The 22,526-nt window shown below is 36.5% G+C and overlaps 1 protein-coding gene across 1 annotated transcript; it reads left to right on the forward strand.

Annotated features, from left to right (window-relative positions):
• The first annotated feature begins 2 nt into the window (after positions 1–2).
• mmp28 (matrix metallopeptidase 28) lies at positions 3–21,685 on the forward strand. Its single transcript, XM_083525846.1, has 8 exons — positions 3–491; positions 6,654–6,730; positions 7,233–7,420; positions 13,931–14,152; positions 15,081–15,326; positions 19,382–19,525; positions 20,508–20,675; positions 20,849–21,685. Exons 1-8 carry the CDS (start codon positions 396–398, stop codon positions 21,229–21,231), a joined length of 1,524 nt encoding a protein of 507 aa, XP_083381972.1. The 5' UTR covers positions 3–395; the 3' UTR covers positions 21,232–21,685.
• The last annotated feature ends 841 nt before the right edge of the window (positions 21,686–22,526 follow it).

The following is a 22,526-nucleotide window of genomic DNA, read 5'->3' on the forward strand; positions in this document are numbered from 1 at the left end:
AGTACACCCCCCCACCCCCCATTAAAAGTTCTGGGCTGGAAGAAATGCATTTGAAGGATTAATAAAGCTATGTATATGAATAGACCATACACCCTGCACAATCCTGTAATTTCTAATGCTTGCGTACACTCTGAACTTGCTTCCTGTACACTTTTGGAGGCGGGCCTTCTCACACACACACACACACACACACACACACACACACACTCCTTTAACCATATTGCTTCCAGCTATGAAGACTTGACACTAACTTCTGTTAGTCCTCTGAATACGTGGTAAATGTGCAGAACGCGTTTCAGAGAGGCGATTTCGGGTGGAATAAATGGTTCGGGGAATTTCTTCATAGTGAAGATAAGGTATCTGGACATCAGTGCATTGACCTGAAGTTTTTTGACATGGACCTGCAGCTTGTGCTGGTTCTTCTGACAGTGGACATCCTGCTGTCTCTTTCGGAAGCTGTGAGCGCTTCACTGAATCCTGGAGATGCCGAGGTAAAAGCTCCAAGAGATGTGGTCTTGTACAGAATTTATCTGAATCTTGCATTATTAAAGCAGGAGGAATGGGAACCACAGTGGATCTTTGCTTGTTTGGGTAAAACCCACCTTTTTAGGGTGTTAATTAGTTTTTTTAAAAGCCTTAAATTATGTCCTGCGAATATTTAGTGGTAGTAACCTATTGTGCTAATCGTGTATGAAGAAATTAGGTTAAAGGTTCTCTGTAGGACTACAACCATATAGAAGTGTTTTGGAAGAGGTTGAGAAGTTTTACATTAGATAAACATGTCTATAAACACCCTTATGAAATTGCAGGTTTTAAACTATAAGGATAAAATTAACAAATGTCATACTTGCTACATCTTTAATGCAATTTTCCAACAAACAGGAGAGAAAAAAGAATTCTCGGGAATATTTTAAATACAAAAGCGCCATTTATTCCTATTTACTTCATTCATCTAGGCATTTTTACCCAATATTTACTGCAAAAAAAGTTGATAGATAATGTGTATATAAGAATGTAAAATGTAATGTACACTATTCAAGCCAACTATTTTTACACACAAGTAATTAGATCAAAGGACAATTTGCTGGAGTCCTAAACCCAGAACTTACATGTCATATATTATAATTAGCTTCAGGCTTAATGAAGGGTCTGTGGTTAACGCCCCAGCAATGAATCATGTAATCAGAAGTCATGGTGCCAAAACCTTTGACCAAAAACAAAATTCAAAAACAGTGCACTTTAAGTAATACTACTTGTACATACATGTTCTGGGTAGTTGGTAGCTGATGAGTTCAGATCACAGCCTGTTGCTCAGTTGTATGAATGAGATAAATGTAGGTCGCTCTGGATAAGGGCATGTGCCAAATGGCACAAGTGCATAAGTTCTGCCTGCTTTGATCCAATTTATTCACAATCTTATGAAACCTGAACCTGTTTAGTTCGACTATTGTTTGAGAATCGGTTGTTTTATTTGATTTAGTTAAATTTTTTTGTACAGCACAATAGACAATGTCACAGAGGAAATCAGGTCAGTTTCAAAGCAGGGTAGAGACAGTGGGAAGAAAAAAATACATCCTGTGGAAAAGAAACCATGAGAGGATCCAGATTCCTGAGAGGAACCCATCTTCTTATGGGTGACACATCATTACTCTTCCAGCATTGTCAATTATAATTATTATAGGGTGCGTTCCAGTGTGATCAGCCTTTGCATTATAGTCTTTGTGTAAGTAAACTACTGGAGACGGGGTGCAAAGAAACTAACTCTGTAGTAAAACCTTGCATTAATCTTTTCTATATCTTTGAACTGAATATCCATGTGAGTCACTAGAATTTCTTTAGGGAAGACTCCTTGATTGTTTCAAACAATTACCCATTATTCCTTCCATGCCTTCAGGACTGACAAACCCTAACCGGTTTAATTACAGGTTCTTGAATAGCTCAGTGCACATTGTTATATTGTTTTTCTGTGTTTAGGCCCACTCCCTTCAATAAAACTAGTGGGGATTTTTTTTTTTTGCCAAACATACATTAGACTTCTTTTAAAAGTAAAACGACATTGTGACAAGTTTGAATTTGTTGTGGCTACAATGCTACCAGATCACACCGTCTTATAAGTAGCAAGATAAGTGTCCTAACATAACACCAATCCTGAGTTTTGTTATAACATCCGGTATAGAGTATGTATATTTATGTGGTCTGAGAATTCATGCACCTTTGTCATCTGGGGTTTTATATACAGTATATACTGTATATATGAGTTTGCATGGAAAGTCTAAGGCATAAAAAAGGAAATTGTCATTGACAGACTAATATGTGTTACTACACATGTTACAAGTTTTAAGTGCTGGATTTTCGCGTCATTTAGCAAAATTCTTTTTTTCCATACAGAGAGAGAGAGCTGTATTGAGTATGCCATACAGACAGCTTTTCTTTTTTTTTTTTTTTTTTTTTTGCATATCTGTGTCAGAATGTATGTTTGGCAACCTTGATTTTCTTCCCAGTCAAATAAATGTTTCTCAACTTTCTATAGCCCATTGAAATGGTAGAGAGTACTTGTTGAATGCAAAAAGAATGTGCAGAGGCTTAGTATGAACAACAAACTCAAACTCTGGAGGAATGCAGCATTGCATGTGTTACATCAGGTAAAATGCTATATTATATAATTAGATGGCTGTGGAAGGACATTAATAAAAAAAAACTAAAAAAAAAAAAACCTGACAGCATTTCATTAAAGACAAACTGTAATTTATAGACCAGGATGCTCATCATTCACCATTTCCAGATTGGATTATATATTTAGTAACATCTTATCCAAGCCCTCTAAGCACTGGCATTCATCAATATATAAATGTATTCATGCTAAAACCATGTTATCAACTGTCTGTATGGAGTTTGACATTTTTCCCCCGAATGCAATTGGGTGAATTTTATTTTTGGCAAAATACAAAAACATTTTTATTTGCTTAGGCAGTGAATTGCATTATTCACTATTTTGATTAAATACATTTGCCGTTGTCTTACTTTTTTCTTTAGACCTCCTCATTTAGACCAATGACAACTTTCTTTTAATAGCTAGTTCTCCCTATCGAACAACAGCTACCAGCTGGGAGGTTTTGTGGATGAGTGAAACCAACCACTGCATCTTTCTGTTTCTGTTGTGTCACAGAGCATCTATTCACATTTAGAGAAAGGTGTCACAGAATTACCCCAATCTAATTTAAGGCCTCTTTTGTGTGCAGTTGTTATTATTATTCCTGGAAGAAATAATAATTCAATCAAGCTATGTCAAATTGGACAGGATGCATCAGTGAGGTTTTTGTTAAAAACTTTTCTGTATTTAATTTTTGTAGCCCTTCTTTAATCCTCAGATTTTCTAGTGTCACTACACCTTATGCATCACATTGAATGGCTATGATGAGCTGTAGGTGATTTATGCCAACCTGGTATTTCATTTTATGCCAACCTGTGCTTGGGATTTCACCCAAATCATTTGTCTGGGCAAATTAAGACTGAGTACTTGGTGTATTATAGACTCATTACCTGAAGGCCCAGAAACTAAGACCAACGCTAATTGAAACCAGTGCTTGGATGGTCGAATATTTAACTGAAAAAAGTACAATACAAACAAACAAACAAAATGACCTTAAAATAGTTCTGTAGACAAGAGGCTGTTCCAACTGCAAAAGGAATCTCATCCCTGCACTAAAGTGCTAGGACAATGACTGGCACTCTGACTGGTAGCTAAATTGTTATGTGGGTGTTGGTGTATAGTTCTATAAAAAGGGAATTTACATTTTAGCAGTAAGTGAGCAATTTTACTATACTCAGAACTAATGCCAGTTTCATTTTGTGTGTAAGTTTAATGAAATGCAATAGCAAGTTAAGGTTCTATTGATCACAAGGGTTTACACAAAGGTTTATATACTAGAAAAAACATTATATGGGTAAAGGTTTGTGGTCACCTGACCATCACACCTATGTGTGCTTTGTTGAACATAAATTTCAAAACCAATGACCATTAGTATGGAGGTTACCCATTTGCTTTTATATAATATAAAGCACTGCTGTCCTGAGAAGAAGATTTTGGTGAATGGCTTTGTGCGTTTGTGCTCATTCTGTCAAATTAGTAAAGTAAAGTAAAGGGTACTGATGTTGGGAGAAAAGGCCTGGGGTGCCATCAGCTGAGGTCGGTGTTCACGCCAATTGAGTTCTTCCAATTAAACCTTAATAAACTGTGTGTTTATGGTGCTCAATTTGTGCACAGGGACATTGTTAAGTTGGACTTTGTTCCAGTGAAGGGAAATTGCAATGCTTTGATGATCAGGTGTTTGCATACATTTTACAATATAGCCTGCCTTAACCTTTATCTGCTAGCTATATAAATAATGATATAGTTTTGTGTTTGGAGTATCCTTGTCAGTACACATGAAGGAACAAACATCATCTAATGGTTATTAGAGCCTGTAGACTGTAGTGTTACTCTAGAGAGAACCCTACAATAGAGTGTTTCTTTATTATAAAGAGCTCATAGTAGAAGCCTTTCATGGCGGCTTCCTTTTTTAAAAGTGTACTAAATGTGTACAACAATATTTAAAGGACTCTCAAAAAAAAAACAATACTCAACATGGCAAATCAGTAGATAAACATCCAATTTCTCAGCCAGTTTTACACATCTGCATTTAAATCAGAAGCATGTTTCATGCTCTCTTCAGTAAAATATCAGAATAACCGTAAAAAAGTTTGATCAATGACACTGAATTGATAGAAGTGCATTTTTCTGGATTACAGCTGTTGTATTTTTGTGCAGATGGTCAGTTAAAGTAAAGTTAGGCTATGTGTAACAGTATATAGGTACCAGTAGCTCCTGGTACCTCTTCTCAACTGATTGTATAAGACTGTAGAAAGGACGTTACTCACAATCTTACATTCCAGTGCTCATGTTAGTTCTCACTCTCCGGTGTTTTGTATTGTTTTAAAGACTATAATCACACTCTTGATATCACCCAAATGAGGATGGGTTCCCCTTTTGAGTCTGGTTCCTCTCAAGGTTTCTTCCTCATAACATCTAAGGGAGTTTTTCTCTCATCAGGGATAAATACACATCATTTACCTTAACTGTTAAGTTATGTAAAGCTGCTTTGAGACAATGTCCATTGTGAAAAGCGCTATAGAAATAAACTTGACTTGACTTGACATGATGTGTCCTGCCGTTAAAAATCTGTATATAATTTTTTTTCTAATATGAGATTTGGAGAATATGATATGAAGCATTACACAAACATGACTTTGTTTGAAAATTAAAGTGCATTGCATCACATCTTTATAATAAATGATGTGCAAAAGATTTAGGCAGGTGTAGAAAAATTGCTGTAGAGTGCAAATACTTTCAGAAAAAGAAACGTTAATACTTTCTCTCTCTTTCTTTCGATTAACATAACAACATAAAAGTTAAATGAATGGAAGAGAAATTCAAGAGAAAATCCAAATCGAATCAATATTAGGTGAGAACACACTTTGCCTGCAAAACAGCATCAATCTTTCTAGGTACACTTGCACATCTGGGCACAGTTTTTGAAAGGACTTGACAGGTAGGTTGTTTTAAACATTTTGGAGAGCTAACCACAGATCTTCTATTAATGTAGGCTGCCTCAAAGCCTTATGACTCCTCATGTAATACAGACTCAGTGATGCTGAGAACCGTACTCTGTAAAGGCCAAAACTTTTCCAAGACTCTATGCTAAAAATAGTTCTTAATGACATTGGCATTATTTTTGTGGTTGTAGTCTTTCTGTAGAATACACTTGGGGCCATTTAGATGCCTTCATAATGGTATTGCATGATGGAAAAGTATCTGCCTGTATTTCTCAGCATTGAGGACACCATTACTGATGATTAAATTTCCTACACACAAAAATAAGCCATTTTTCTGCACCATAGTTACTATTTTTTCACGCATATTTGAATCCCTTAGACTTGTTTCCACATCGCGATATTGCCTTCTGGCTCCCATCCTTCCATGAAAACACTTCGGGGCCAGACTTCACTGGACAGTAGATGGGTGTACTTGGGTCCCACTTGTTTGTACCAGTTCTTTGCTGATTTCACTGCTGGATATCATCCGATGTTGAAGCATGATCTGTCTTTCATCTGCTACATTAAATTTCCTTCACCAACCACTGTGGCTACGGTCCCTGTTTCTTTGTGATTTTTCAAAATAGCTTGAACAACACACCTTGAAACCTCAGCCTGCTTTGAAATCTTTGGGTTGGAAAAACTGGTAAGCTGAACAGACCTGCCATTGTGTTAGATACCAAACCCTTCATTATTTATTTATAAAAGCGTGTCTGTTGCTTTTATTCATTTTTATTAACTTTGCTATTCTAAAATAGTGTCTGTAAGGCATCATAATTAAAACAAATGGTAGTGGCCTTAATCTTAAAAAAAATTTAATTTTATGAATACTGGCTGCTGATAGCTAATATGAAAACCTGCATTATCAGGACACTGGAAAAATCCAAGAAGTTAAATTTTATATTTTGTCTCATAAAAGTTCACTATCTGATGTAAGATCTAAGCTCTAAATGACCTTGGTTTAGCATTGGGTGAAAAATTGGAACGTGGGTTAAAACATTTACTGTAAATCTTTTTCTTAGGGTTTTCTTGAGAAGTATGGCTACCTTCATCAGAAGGATCACACACACAGTGCAGACAAAGTCACATCAGCTGTCAGGTAATGACATTATTTCCCAAATTTATGCAAATTATTTAACTTCTGGGAACTATTTTCTGGGTTTATTTACTAGGACATATCACAGTATGGTAAAGTCAATGCACAATGTTGCCATCCAAACAATACGCTCTAATTTAGATGCCAATTTACACACAATATTTGTTACTCAAAACTATTAGTGCAGCAAAAAAAACCCAAGATGTTTTAAAAAAAATTGTAGTTCATGTGCAATTCTGTAACGTGGTCTCTTACGATTTTTGGAAAAAATAGCTTAAATAAAACGAGAACAGTGGTCCCCCCGGAACTTACGAAGACTTTCAAACTTACGAATTTGAAGATAATCCGCAACTTGCTGTTAGTTAGGTTCCAAATGAGAACCCGCAAATCTTTGGTGGTTGACTGTATTGCACTTTCCTGATTGTGTATTACAAAAGCATTTTCTATAATACTAGTTCAGTGATTGCACATGTTGTTGACCATTTATCATTTTGTTCCAAATTAGGCAGTTTCAGTGGTTGTCCCATCTGCCTGTCACTGGCAGACTGGATGATACCACATTGCTGAAGATGGCATCACCACGCTGTGGGGTGAAAGACAGAGGTAGCAATGAATCCTGGAAACGCAGAGTAAACTCTGTTTTCACAGGGCAAAGCCAACAGCACCTTCGCAAAAAGCGCTACACTCGACCAGGTCAGTACGGGTTCAGGTTTTGCATCTTAAAATAATTAAAGTACAGAAAAAGTGTTAGCCAGAAGCAACTTGTATTAAGGGCAATTCAAACGTGAGCAATATGGTTTCATTTTCAGCACTATTCTACATTCAAATATAGTCTAAGGGTGCCTGTAAATCTTTAGGGTTTTAGCAAGATCTGCTACAACAGAGTGACCAGGTCAGATATAACGACTTTATTAATGTGGAAATGCAGACTTTGAGACAAATCTAATCCACATCCATAAAGCCACATCTAAAGATATCTATATACATGATGTAACAATAATCTACCAAAGATGAATACTTAATATAATAATAGCTTACAGTGTATTTTTACTTATGCAACAGTAAAATGAAGAAATCCAATGTTATGTGTACAAATAATTATATTCTCAACGTAAAAACAAAAGTTTGTCATATGTGTGATCATTGGTTGCTTCAAGGTTGTTCATTATTGATGGATAAAATACACCATTCCTGTAACAGTCCCCCTTTTTAAATGTATTAAAGTAAAAGCATTGGTCTATGAGAACTATATTTGAATAATTTATGTAAATATTTCAATCAATATGCAATGTTCTGCACATAATACCTTCTTAATGAAAAAGTTAGCAATTGTTACAGACACACAATGAGAAAAGTTTTACTCCACACAAACTCTCAGCAGAACCGTGGGGTTGTGCTAGTGGTCTCGTGATAACTTCTTATTGAATGCTTTTCGAGTAGCAAGGAAACGTGTTTTTCTGAAATGTAGTGGAGTAAAAAGATTTTGGACATTGAAATACAGTGAATTAAGGTTTCCAAAAATAAAAATACTTTGATAAAGTACATATACTTGAAAAGATTTATTTAAGTACAGTAACAAAGTGAAAATCTTTGCTTACTGTTCACCATTGGGGAGGTTAGGAATTAGTTTGTTTTTGGGGTTAGTTAAACTCGCTTCTTTCCAGTTTTTCGCTGTTGGACAGTGATGGAATGGATTTTTTTAACGTCTAAGAGATGTTGAAGTGGTGTGTTCACAAAAGCGTTTTACACTAACCTACAGCTGCAAGATTCAGTTTTTGCAACATAAATATTCAATAGAATAAAGCTCCACTAAAAGACAGTAAACAGTGTGACCTTTGGTAGATATTACATATGAAATAATATATTAGTGCTTTCTGTTATTTAGTCTTACGATTTATGGATAGAATTAAAATCCTGTATTCTATTTTACTGATTAATGTTTATTTCAACCTGAATGGTCTTATAGACAATATATGTAATGTGTGTTGCGTGTTGCGTGTTTATGGATAAAGAAAATGCACTGCTTCCAGGCCAGGGTGTGCCTTTTTTGTAAATTCTGACAACTAACATCATGGGGTGGAGTAATTGCTACCTGTGCTCCTTGTGCAGACGTTCAGCGAGGAGGACACTCCCACACCTGCACACACACATACACTAACCTTAACCACTTCAGTAACCTTAACCACTTTACCACAACTTAAATGACCACAACTAGGGTTTATAAACTCCTGAAACTCCAAATAATCAGCATGTTCTATGTTAAAGGTGGCATTTGGTGTAAAAGACACTGGAGAGCATGTTGGAAATGATAAGAACGAACACTCCAGGACGGAAATTCCGCATTTCAGTGGAAAGCCAGACACGTCTGTTTGTGTGCTCATTTCAAACTTCTTCCGTTGTGTCACTCTGGGGATTTGTAATACACCAGGAATGTAGCACCAGCACAATTAAGTTTTGTGTCAGTTCCTGATGCAAACTGTCTGTTTTTACTTCAATGAGCAGATTTCACACAGATTGGGAGCAAACATGCAAATTTTATTCAGATAAAATATTTATAAATGTATTTATTTCAGGGAAAATCACACAATCTTGGATAATCTTTGTATTCCCTTTTTTCAAAGATGAAAGCTATATATCTATTTTACAATGTCACCATAAAACAGAAACTCTAACATGTTTATTTAATGGTGTTTTTGCATTTTGTTGCCTTGTACTTGTACATGCGTAATGACAATATCGTTGAATCGAATCTAATCTATTAGAAACACTCAGTTTACACAAGCTGTTTTTTTAAATCAGCTAGCTCAAACTCTGGGAAGTATTGTCCAGTTAGGATTAACTAAGTAAATCGTCACCTTACGTGAGGAAGGCGTTGAACGCTGTACCGAAAGGAACATTGTCTTTTAATTCCTAATGCAGAGAAATAACTGCGAAAAAAAAATTCTGTATGAAAGCGTCTAAAACTCAAAGCACAAGTATCTTAAAAGTTTAATACTGAAGATTTCTAAAGTGTAGTACCTTATGCAAAAGACCAAACTTTGTGGTTTGTTTGATCTTATGCAAGTAAAATTAAAATAATCTCTGTGAATGTTGAAATAAAACTTATAACAAGATGGTCTCGTTGCTATGCCAAATACTGTCCTAACAGAGTGAAGTGAGAGTGAGGAAGCAGGAAGTGACAAACACATCTTGCTTTATCAAAGAATTGCTGTGGGAATTCAAACCGGACTCATGTTTATGTTTACAATACTAACATTCCCACCGTCCTTGTCTAAAACAAGTGTGTGTGTGTGTGTGTGTGTGTGTGTGTGTGTGTGTGTGTGTGTGTGTGTGTGTGTGTGTGTGTGTGTGCAAATTGGCGTCTATTTTTTTCTCACATCCTCTAGTCCAAAAAATATGTTTAAAATTAAATAATAGGTGTATTGATACGGGCACCATGACTTAGCGTGACCCCTGACTTAGACTAACCAAAGAACATCTAGTGATGGCTACAGACTTCAGGAAGGGAAGTAAAGAATAACCATTCTAATGATGGTTTATAAAAAAAAAAATACTTACATTTCCCCATTTACAATTTCACTGTAGAAATTTTGAGTAGGGGCTTGTTGTATATGTTTCAATGTTTGAATTTAGACTTTTAAATATGGCTGAATTCTGGGAACTGGATGTAAATGATGTCGCTGATAATGATGCTAATAATTATTACTACTACTATTACTATAATATTTTGTATATGTTTTTATTTATTTTATTTGTATTTTAGAACATACGTTGACACTCCTAAAAAAAACAACAGTTCTACAATAGTGCAGGAAACATTTTAATAACTTTTGAAGCATTCTACATTTTCCTTCCATGCAAAAATAATGTCAAATAACCAGCCAGTTTAACTACTACAACCAAAAATTTAATGAAGTGTGATTTCCTCACATGCTGAATGCAAGTCTCTGACGAAGTTACTTGTATGGTTATGCATCATAACAAAATACATATAAGCCTGCAATAATCATTACAGTTTGTAAACCCAGTTCAGGTAAAATCTATGTTGGCGGTAAACTTATTTTAAAATGCTAGTAGTTTATATTTGGAGATAGATGCAAAGACAAATATATATCCATTCCAGAATGATCTGCACCCAGATACTGGTTTATTTCGAATGTGTGTTTTTAAATAATAATATAGTGCTTTTTTTAATGTGCCAACCTGGCACATTAGTAGCTTGAAAGGAATATAGTCCCAGACCCCTAAAAACCAAGGTGCAGAGAAATCCTCTATGGACATTAGAAAAAAACTTGAGATCCTAAGATTAACACACACCATCATTGCAAGCATTTTTGCATCTGTAATTGCTTCCAGGAGGGAAGTCCTGGAGTGATTCTAATTACTCTCTCTCTCTCTCTCTCTCTCTCTCTCTCTCTCTCTCTCTCTCTCTCTCTCTCTCTCTCTCTCTCTCTCTCTCTCTCTCTTTTGTGTATTAGTCTAAATAGTTCGATTTCAATCAAACTGTTCCATGAGAACCCTTTGTTTAAATTAAATATTAAATAAGTTTACATTGGACCCATGATAGTTCCTATACTCAGTATTAACAGTGTCTGAAGGATAAAATATTAATTTTTATAATAAAAAAAACAACAACAACAACACAGAGACCCACACAAAGAAACAGATTGTATTTCGTTTTGTATCACATTCTTCTTTGTATTTGTACACCTGCTTGCAACATGGCAGATGTGGCAGATGTGGCAGATTTAATGAAGGTCAACACTACATGCATTCCTTTGGCTTTAAATCCCAGTGATCTCACAATGTGTGTTACCATAGCAGCAATTCAGTATTCATTGTTCCAGGCTTGGACATATTGCATGATTAAAACTCACCATTGATTGAGGATACAACGTTTATCACGAAGGGCTTTTGAGTAGAAGCCTGTTAGAAACCTGAGAATTTATGTCCAAAGAACCATTAGGAAAGGAACCATTGGAGAACACTTTTTTGTGTAGTCAAGTGTGTTTTTTGTGGCCCAAGTTGTCCAAAAATAAAAGCATTATGAAGTTTAAGAAAAAAATGAATAGCAGTTGACTTTGATAACTCATAGATTTGGACTCTCTTTATTAACGCTGCCTTCCAATACCATTGTTTATGTTTTAGTTTTCTTATAGACCAAACTTGAACCATGAGGGACCAGATTTTTTTACTACATATGTATCTCTATCTATTCATTTTCTGGATTTTACAGTGTGTGTTCAACTGGCTCCTTAACCAACCTGATCCTTGCAGAAAACTAGTCTATTAATTAATAAAAACTAACATAAAAAATCTCCGCATAAACTTCAAATACATTTATGGCTTTAAAAAGTTCTTAGATCACCACTAATTTCTACTGTTGTTTTTTTCTGGTTTTTTTTTTCAATGACTTTCATTTTCCCAAAGCTAATTTTAAAGGACAAAATTACATTTCCCTTGTGGGACTTCTCATTGGCACAATTTCAGATCATTACTTTCAGTGTGATGACTGAGCTCTAATAGTGTTATTTGGCCTCAGTTAAACTGTATGCTCATTTTGATTTCTTCTCAGTGCGCTCCTCACAGCAGGTTAAAGGCCACCCAACATAATTCTAGTGGAGTTTTTTTTTTTTTTTATTATATTGTGTATATTCTTGGTTGTGTACACAACACACCATATCGTCTAAACAATGTAAATAAGCCATTGACCCAGGCCAAACTTTGCAAGGACACAAACTATACCTCTGACCAGTATGTGCGTTTGATGCCTAGGAAGCATGTAATTACATTCGAGTCACGTAACCTCTGGTGTATGTTAAGCAAATTGTTTACAGATCTTTGTGAGACGCTGTTTTTGGTTTACATAGCCAAGATGTTGGTGTGTACTATTATTTAGAGGATCCCAGGAAGTATGTACATGATACATAAATAATGTTGTAATGTAACTAAGGCAAACAGCATAAGTAACAAAAAGCTTTTGTTATAGGAAAATAATAAATGGTGGAGCAGCATTGTCACCCCAAAATGAATAAGAAATAAATATATTTCTATGTTGTTTATGCATCTTATTTCACTAGATAAAATTCTACAGTATAACTCAAGCAGGACTCTTAACCAGCCCCCCATCCTGCCCCATCAAATAAATGTGCATATGCAGCAACAACAAAAAAAAAGATTTTATCCATTTACATAATAGCAGCAGTAAACAGTCATTCATTCATGTTTTCTTAAAGTTTGACAAAAAAAATCTGTTAATAACTGTGAACACAAAGCCCCCTGTCATTATGCATTCACATGTTGGAAAACATTCCCTCAGAAATAACACACGAGACTTTCTCCTAATATGTTATATATCTCCTAATGGAAAGCTTCATAATATCAGTTAGAATTTTTACATAATAAAAATAAAAGTACACTTTTATAATAGAATTTTGATTATACAGGGAACCCAAACCTCTTTCATGTAAGTTGTTACTAAAGAAATGGAACAGATCAAATACATTTATATAAACCATTGAATGCTTTACTAGAGAATTCCTCAGAACCAATCACAGAATTAAAACCACATGACCATGTGTTAAAATTGAGATCAGTGAGACACATTGCTGTAAGTTAGTAGTAATACGATATATTGCATCCATCAGTGAATTCAATAATATGTGCAAGTATGAAGTATTACTAATACAATTTCATGTTCAACATCACAAACAGCTGGAACCAAATTCCTTGTGTGTTTCAACACACTTGGCCAATAAACCTGATTCTGATTCTGATTATAATAGTAATTTCCAGATATACTGAGACTTCCTGAAACCTGTGATAGGCTCAGAGGTTCACTAGTGAATTAAAGCCCTAATCCCTGTGTTTGTTCTGAGATAAACAGTTAAATCTTTAAATCCAACCTGTCACTTTAGGGATTTGTAATACAACAGGAATGTAGCAATGGCATGCTATGTTGGTCCATATTCATGTCAGTGCCTGATGATAGCCAGCTGTTATTATTATAAAACAAACCAGCACATCTGGCATGTACCTTTTTAACACCCTTAAAAAGTTCCATACTAAAAGATCCTAAGAAAGGTTTTTGAATAATGGAGAAACAGAAGTCTTTCTAGATATCATGAGAATTACTGCAAGCTATTGGGAGTTTACTAAAGAGACTGCAGGTTTTGGAGTCTTTCAATATCCTTTGTTTTGTAGGTGGGAGATGGTACAAGCAGCACCTGACATACCAGATAGTGAACTGGCCACGCCATCTCTCCCAGGGTCCCGTACGGCTGGCTGTGCGAATGGCTTTTCAGCTCTGGAGCAACGTTTCAGGATTGGTTTTCCACGAATTAAATGAGGGCCAGACAGACATCCGGCTGGCTTTCTACGAAGGGGAGCATAACGATGGCACTAGCAATGCATTTGATGGTCCAGGTAAGAGGCATATAAAATTACGTTTACATTTATCACTGATTAAGCTAGATTTTTAGCTAGAAATATTCCAAATATTATAGTCTACAAACGTACAACAATACACATTTTTGGCTTTCATTTTTGTTTGAAATAATTTGAAACAGAAAGAAGTAATTGGTGTCTATTATTGTTTATTTCATATTTAATAAAAATCAAACTGCTTTTGATTTCACAGATTTTTTTTTATAATATTAAAATTTTAAATGACATGGACAATAAATGGGGCCTTAATTTTAGGGACTTCTTTACCTGTCAACAGCTAGTTTGGCCAACTTTTTATGAGCAAACTGCTCCAGTTTGAAGGGTGCCCTTTCCAGACTGCATTTATAAATTTAGATCAGGACTTATAGAAACCCAGAATAGTCTAGTGTTTCATTCTTATCCATATTTGGGTGCTTTTAAATTGTAGGACCCATTAGCTGCAAATGAGACAAATCTTTCTGTACCTTTTACTCAAGAGTGACTTGATAGTCTTTAGATTACACTGTACCCTGCACACATTCAAGGCTCCTCATGTCAGATGCAGCAAAGCAGCTCCAAAACATAATCAAGCCTCCTCCATGTTTCATGCTCAATATCTGTTTTATCCTTTTTTTTTTTTTTTTTTTGGAAAGCTTAATTTTTGCATCAGTAAACAAACAGCTGATGTGCCTTGCCAAAAACGATCCAGGTCATTTCATCTGTCCAAAGAAATTTCTCCCAGAAACATTGTGGCCTGTCAGTATGATAATTAACAAATTTGAAAGAAAACACTCTAGCTGCATCAATCCAATAATCATGCCCACTTCCTGTAAAAATTTATTTATGTGGTCTCTGTTTCATTATATGCTAGTTAGTAATGATGTCATCTTCTTTCTCTCACAGTCATTTTCATATTGTTTTTCCTCAGGGGGTGCATTAGCGCATGCTTTTTTCCCATGCCGGGGTGAGGCTCACTTTGATAAAGCTGAGCGTTGGACTCTGAGCAGCCACAAAGGTCATAACCTTTTCTTGGTCTCTGCTCATGAAATTGGCCACACATTGGGATTAGAGCACTCACCAGTCCGCCACGCCCTCATGTCACCCTACTATAAGAAGCTTGGCCGAAGTCTGCTGCTCAGCTGGGATGACATTACAGCTGTGCAACAATTATATGGTAAAAAAATATACACAATTTGCTTGCCCAATATTAAACTTTTTTTCGGCTTCTTCCATTAGGGGTCGCCACAGCGGACCATCCGCATGTTTGATTTGGCACATGTTTTTACGCTGGATGCCCTTCCTAACACAACCCTCCCCAATTTATCCGGGCTTGGGACCGGCACTAAGGCTTGTGCAACCCTAATGGCTGGGGTTGGTTCCCTGACCGGGGCGGTGAGAGCGCCGCATCCTAACCACTAGACCACCAGGGAACCGTTGCTTGTCCAATATTGCTATATTTAATTACTCAAGCTTATGCAATATTTGATGTCCTAGACAATTTTTTATTTAAGGTTTTTTTCTTTCCAATAGTCAAATATTTGTCATATGATCGATGTATTTTCTCTTCCATTTCCTATTTTCGCAGTTAGTTGTTTAAATATTCTACAGAGCATAACAAATTAATTCCACAGCCTCAAATTCATTCTTTTTATTTTACTGTCTTATTGAACATTAATATTATAATCTACTGTTAAAAGAATAAAAATAAAGTTTTGCTTTTAATTGGAGATTATTAACCTTGCTCTACCCAATGTTTCTAACAGCAAATAATCTTTTATTTGATTGTAACAGAAATGTTACACTCTCTAATGGAGTGGATTTATCTAGCAACAGAGGGTACCATTTTGCCCATCTAAGAATGATTCCAGATACCATAGCATGTGAATATGTCTCATTTATTTAAAGCACTAAAATAACTCATGTTTCTGACAAGCAATTTATTCATAAGTGCTTTAGGATTAGCATGGATCTTGATCTGATCCTGGGAATACCAACCACAAGACTGGAATATATCCTGGATTAGCCAGTCCATCACAGGACAAATTTACACATTAACACTTTTTCACGCCTGGAGGCAATTCTGCATTGCTAATCTACTGACCAGCATGTTTTGGAGAACCCAGAAGAAACCCACATGAACATAGAGAGGACAGAATGATTTCAGGACTATACTTGGTATAATATCCAAAAATTGAATGCAATACATAAAGTACTCTAAGTTTCTAGAAAACTTTATTTATTACCCCCATATTCCTTCTGTCACTGATTTTGACCCCAATATTGCATGTGGTATCACCTGGAACAATGGATACACAAATGTAAACAAATGTATACGCATGCAACATGTAATTTGTCCATGCATTTTTTTTAAAAACAGCAGAAGGACAAGCTAAGTATATTATATTGTAAAGTCAGTAAGTATCTATCAGGCAGGTTTCCACATGCACTGCTCCTTGTCCACCTGTCAGTCCTGAAGCACTCAGGAAGGAATGCAGGTTTCTTTAGCTGCACTCTTTAGTCTGCTGGTGCATCAGATTTTTCAGGCTTGTCTATGGCAGTCAGGCACACTGGAAACACTTTATCTTTCCACGTGCACTCAGACAAGGACAGCTTTTATTATGACACAGTCAAAAATGTTTCAGTGTGCTTTTGGGAGAGCAGATGCTATCAGATCATACAAAGCAATGGCACTTTGATAAAGAAGATTCATTTTAAGAGATGTCTGGGCTTAGATTGTTGAATAGGAATGTTAGATATTTGAAATGTAGCACTTATGCAGTAGGGACACAGGAAGCAACATGGGAGGTTGGAATGATATTTTTTGGCCTGCTTTTTTTTTTTGTTTTTTTTCTTTCTACAACTAAAGGATGCGTGTGATAAGTCACAGGGACATAAACATCCTTGAATGTGATATCGTGCAGTATTTTGACTGGCAGAGTTACTCCAAGGCATAAAACGCATACAATTTAACATGGGGTTTGAGTAGAAAAAAAATGAAATGCCAGACCCTAACTTAACTTCTTTTTATTCATGGTTGCGATGCTCGTGGCTTGTTTGAGCTCGCTGCATGCTTGGGGCCTCATTCTTTTTTTTTTTTTGGGTCCCCAGGCTAGCAATCTTAACAACAACCTGACTCTACATGAGCACAAATTACACCGCTTCTTAACATACACCGCGGAATCAGTTTGAACCCTTATGAACGGTATACAAAAAGAGACTGATATTGTATTTTCTCACACACAAACCCTCACAATCTGCAAAATATGCACATAGGCGGCATAGAAGCTGAACTGCAGAATTTTTTGGGCTATAAGCCGCTACTTTTTCCCCACGTTTTGAACCCCGCGGCTTAAACAATGAAGCGGCTAATTTATGGATTTTTCCTGGATTTTTCCCGGTTTTACAAACTTCAAGCCAAAAAACTGAGCGACATAACATTAGAAAAATGAAATTTACGAAAAAACGCACTTCACCTGTGTTCTGAGCTGCACGGCATCAGGAGAAAAAACTTCCACCGATGGTGATTTTTAAACGCACGACGATGCCAAAAGAAAAACTCCCGAGATAAATAGTTGTGAAAGGAAGGAGGAAGACAGTGAACAATGACTTACTTGGTAGGCTACTGTTTAGATACAAGCCGTTGTAACTCCAGTTGCAACAGAAATCAAAGAAGCACAGACAGGTTTCCAAAACTCGTGCTTTTTTATTTTTCTTGGCAACAGCGTTACGGGTTAGTCAAAGAAATTTAGAAATGAGCATCAGAAAATTATAAGGACATATTCCTCTGTCTTGCACACATGCAGTAATAGCGGAAAAATGCAACGGCAGGCTATTACCAAAATACCGCTCTGCTCTTAAAGGAGCCACAACATATTACACAGTGTAACAGACACTGTCTTTCATTTAAGCCTGTGTAAAGTTTATTAGTTTCAATGTAGACAGCTACATTATGTAGACGGCGTATTTATGTTCAAAATAAAAAAATTCAGTGGGTGCGGCTTATATTTGGGTGCGCTTAATAGTCCGGAAATGACGGTATATGGACGCTGATATCGTGTAATTACACAAAATCTAACGGCAAAATAAAACAATTGTGTCTAACAGAGCGTATTATAATCGCTAATGCATGGTCAGTGCTTTTGCAGCAGCAAATCAAAGGCGGCAAATCTATAATATGCAAGACATAAAACGTGACGAGGCATCCCGTTCTTGGAAAATAAAACATTGGCCTCCAACATTCCACACATTTTCCACTTCCTAAAGACTTTCCAGTGTTAGAAAACATAAATACTGATTTTCCTCTAAAGCTGTAGAGCTGAATATGGAGATTCCTTCCAAAAATATGAAATGTCTTTTCATAGAAAACTTCTTCACATCAACACTTTTTTACGTCACTTTATATGGCATGGCTCCTATACAACAATCTGATGTTAGTATAGAAGTGGCATTTGCAGGAAATTAACCATTGGACAATGCAGAATCTAAATTTCAGGTTATTCAACAGCATGTCATATTGGATTACAGTTGTATGTATGTACATTGTATTGCATATACAATAACTACTCTAAATGTTCTTCAGGCGAATGCACCGAACCTTGTTCTTCTGTGTGGCTCTTTTAAGAAACCTCTAATCATTTTGGTTAGTGAATTATATCCAATGGACCGCACACATATCCAGAGCTCAACCACCCAGAACCAAACACGAGACATACAGTCTCCTGCTGAGGAGCTCCACTCTCTATATCTTCAGCTACTCCTCCAAAATGCCCTTTGGGGATGGAGATATTATCTGTGGTTAACGCAAATGTTTGCTCAGCTTTTTGCAAACAAAATGAGTGTGCGGCCATCCTGAGTCTTATCAGAGAAAGCTTTGTGTTGGGGTTTTCTGGCATTTTCCCCGCTGTGTTCAATCCATGTTTCATATAGCTAGCTTATTCCGTTTATTTCTTGTATTTTTTATAGCACTTATAACGATTGATTTTTTTAATGTTGCTTGTACTGTAATTTGGATGGAAATTCGGATCCTTGTTGAGTAAATGAAGAAGAGAATAATGGGGAAAAAAAAAAACAGAGGAAAACTTGAGAGGGTCCTCGTCCACTTCCAGGTGAAATAGTCGTTGCCTCAATCGCTGCTTTCCAAAAGTGTTTACCTCCCTTGTTGTGCTAAAAATATATTTTTTAATAAAACTACATTTAATTTTTTTTTTGCATTTTACAAAATGTGTGTAGGGAAGCCATCTGCAGGTGCAGTGGTCCAGATCCCAAGCCAAGATCTCAGCTGGGCAATGCAAGATTGGGAATTATCTGAGGAGCCTATAGGAGATATAAATCTGCCCCACTATTGCAGGAACACATTTGATGCAATAACAATGGGTAAGGCAACCAGAGGATACTAAAATATTAAAAATGTTTACATATACAAATCTTGAAGTTAACAATTATGGTCAGAATAAAGTGATTAAAAGGAAACAGAATTCAAAGACATTATATAAAAGAAAGCTCAGAATAATAAGCTTATCAGTATAGAAACATATGTACACTGATCAGGCATAACATTATGACCACTTGACTAATATTGTGTTGGTCCTCCTTTTGCTGCCAGAACTGTCATGACCTATCGAGCATTAATTGCATTGACTTTTTCAGCAATTTGAGCTACAGGAGCTCGTCTGTTGTATTCAGCCTTCACTCCCCACGTGCATCAATGAGCCTCGGCCGCCCATGACCCTGTCGCCGGTTCATCACTGTTTTTTCCTTGGACCACTTTTGATAGATACTGAGCACTGCAGACCGGGAACATCCCACAAGAGCTGCAATTTTGGAGATGCTCTAATCCAGTCGTCCAGACCTCACAAATTAGCCCTTATTAATCTCAAATCCATACGTTTTTCATTTTTCCTGTTTCAAACATATCAACCTTTAGGACGAAATGTTTACTTGCTGCTTAATATATCCCACCTCACTAACAGCTGCCATGATGAAGAGATAATCAGTGGTACTCACTTTACCAGTCATAATGTCAATAATAAAGATATAATGTTATGCTGATCGGTGTATATGTTTTGATGGTGAGCCATTGAACACTTAAATTAATTACAGTTTTGAGGTCATTCTTTTAATCTTGTCATGTTTGCGTCAAAATCAGTGTGGGACAAATATTTACTAATATTTCATATTCTGTGACTTCATGCTCATTGGCTCATGTACTAAATCCCCTATTGTGTGTTTCCTGATTATTTACTTCGGATTTATCCTCATCGAGAATCCCTTAGGACCCCTTGGCCTTACTGCCCCTTGCACCCCATGTCCTGTTCTCCTGGTCAGTGCTAACAAGTTTTATTTGTTCTATTTAAAGATGCGAACGGCACAGTGCTGGTTTTTAGAGGTGGTCTGTTCTGGACAGTGACATCCGAGAGTAACAGAAGCGATCCACTTCCTCTGAAGCGGCGCTGGCCTCAGCTTCCATTTGCCATCGAGGCTGCTGCCTTCTCTCCACTGGATGGCAAATTTTACTTTTTCAATGGTGGGTTCTTATTTATAGAAGTAAGGAATAAAGATAAATAGCTTGTTGTTTTTTTTATATATACAGTATATTTATGGATAAAGTTTGCCTTACTACTAATGTGGTTGAATTTACAGTCTGGAATATGAATATACAAGCTCAAAATGTGCATTAACCTCCTCTTTAAATGGTAGGCAAACACATATGGCGATATTCAGGCACTGTTTTGGACCTCGGCTTCCCCAAGAAGAGCAGCGATTGTGACATGCCGCGACACCCAGACTGTGCGTTCTTCTATGCTCCTCTGGGGCACATGGTGGTGTTTAAAGGCTCACGGTACTTTGTGTTAAACCTGGAGACACTACGCTCAGAGCCATACTACCCTCGAGGCCTTGCTGACTGGAAGGGAGTGCCACGAGGGGCTAACGGCGCCGTGACGAGAGCTGATGGAAAGCTTTATTTTTTCCAGGAACAGCAGTACTGGAGGTTCGATCCAAGGAAATTACGTGTCACTGGAAGCGGACAATGGACAAAGAAGCTGGCATGGACTGGCTGTCATAGAACTTCCGCAAATTAAGTGCTGTGACCAGATAATCAAGTAGAATATTTTCTCTGAGAATGGAGGGGAGCGACGTGCAATTCAACAGAAAAGGTCTTTTTACTCTGACATGTGATTGTTTTTTTCTGTCTGGTGCTAATTGGATGGTGTTGTATGGCAGGAAAAAGGTGGGCTTTGGACTGTACTGTATGAATATGTGGTATAAGTCTAGAACAAATGTATAGAACATGATGACGTTGGTACAGCGTGCAAATGTGATTTGAGTTAAAAAAATTTAACCTGCAAATGTGTTGTGTCTATGTCGAACACTGTAATAAGCATAATATTTTTTTTTTATAACTAAAATAAGCATTGACAGATGAACAGTGTACACAGGTTTTCAACACATATTTTGTTCAGCATTTATTCCGTGACAAAGTGGATCATGTTAATATTAATAAAGTGCTTATTGTGTTAAATAGTGACAAATAAATGTTATACACTACTTAGTGAGGTACGTATTGCCAGTAAAGTTCTACAAAAACTTTCTTTGTATCATATCACAAAAAATTTAAATTGGAAAGTGAGTATTAACAATTAAATATTTCATCACTTTAACCAAATATTAGCTCTCACCCACTAAACCAGTAATAAGAAGCCTGGTGAGGTAAATTGTAAAACACTGCCCCCTGCTGGAAATCAAGTCAAATTACGTTTATTTCAACTGCTCCCCATTGAACAAAAAAGTCAAAACCCTACCTTGAAGAAAAAAAAAAACTTTTTTAATATATAGTTCAAATGTAATCATTCAAAGCCGAGGACTGTGGGTTCTGGGTCAGTTCTGTTATCAGAAAATAATCAACTTATACATCTAAATTTATGGCATTTGGCAGGGCATTAAGGGCATTGCTCAGCGGTGGCAGTTTTAAACTTGTGACCTTCCGAGCCAAAGTCCAATTTTTAACCTCTGAGCTTCCGCCTTGCCACTTAAAAGTGATATATTCCTTTTGTGTTGGGCTGCGTCACATCTCTGATCATTTCTTTTCCTAAACAGCATGCCACGTGGTGTTTCATTCCATAATGTAGTGCCAGGACTCATTGTGTATGCTCAAAAAAAGCAGAAATGGTGATCACACAAGCTTGTCTACAGCATGTAGGTGTTTCGGAGACCAGAAGTATTTAAAAACCAATTTAGAGCCAAATTCTGTGGGTTCTGTTATTAAAATTTGGACACTTGCATGAAAAATATCATCATAAGTGGCATTATTTGTAGTAGTGATAATAGTTGGCATGTTATACAGTATATTAACGTGTGAACAAGTTAAAAAGTTTTT

The sequence above is a fragment of the Silurus aristotelis genome, assembly GCF_946808225.1.
Source record: "Silurus aristotelis genome assembly, chromosome: 22".
In the NCBI taxonomy this organism is placed as follows: Eukaryota; Metazoa; Chordata; class Actinopteri; order Siluriformes; family Siluridae; genus Silurus; species Silurus aristotelis.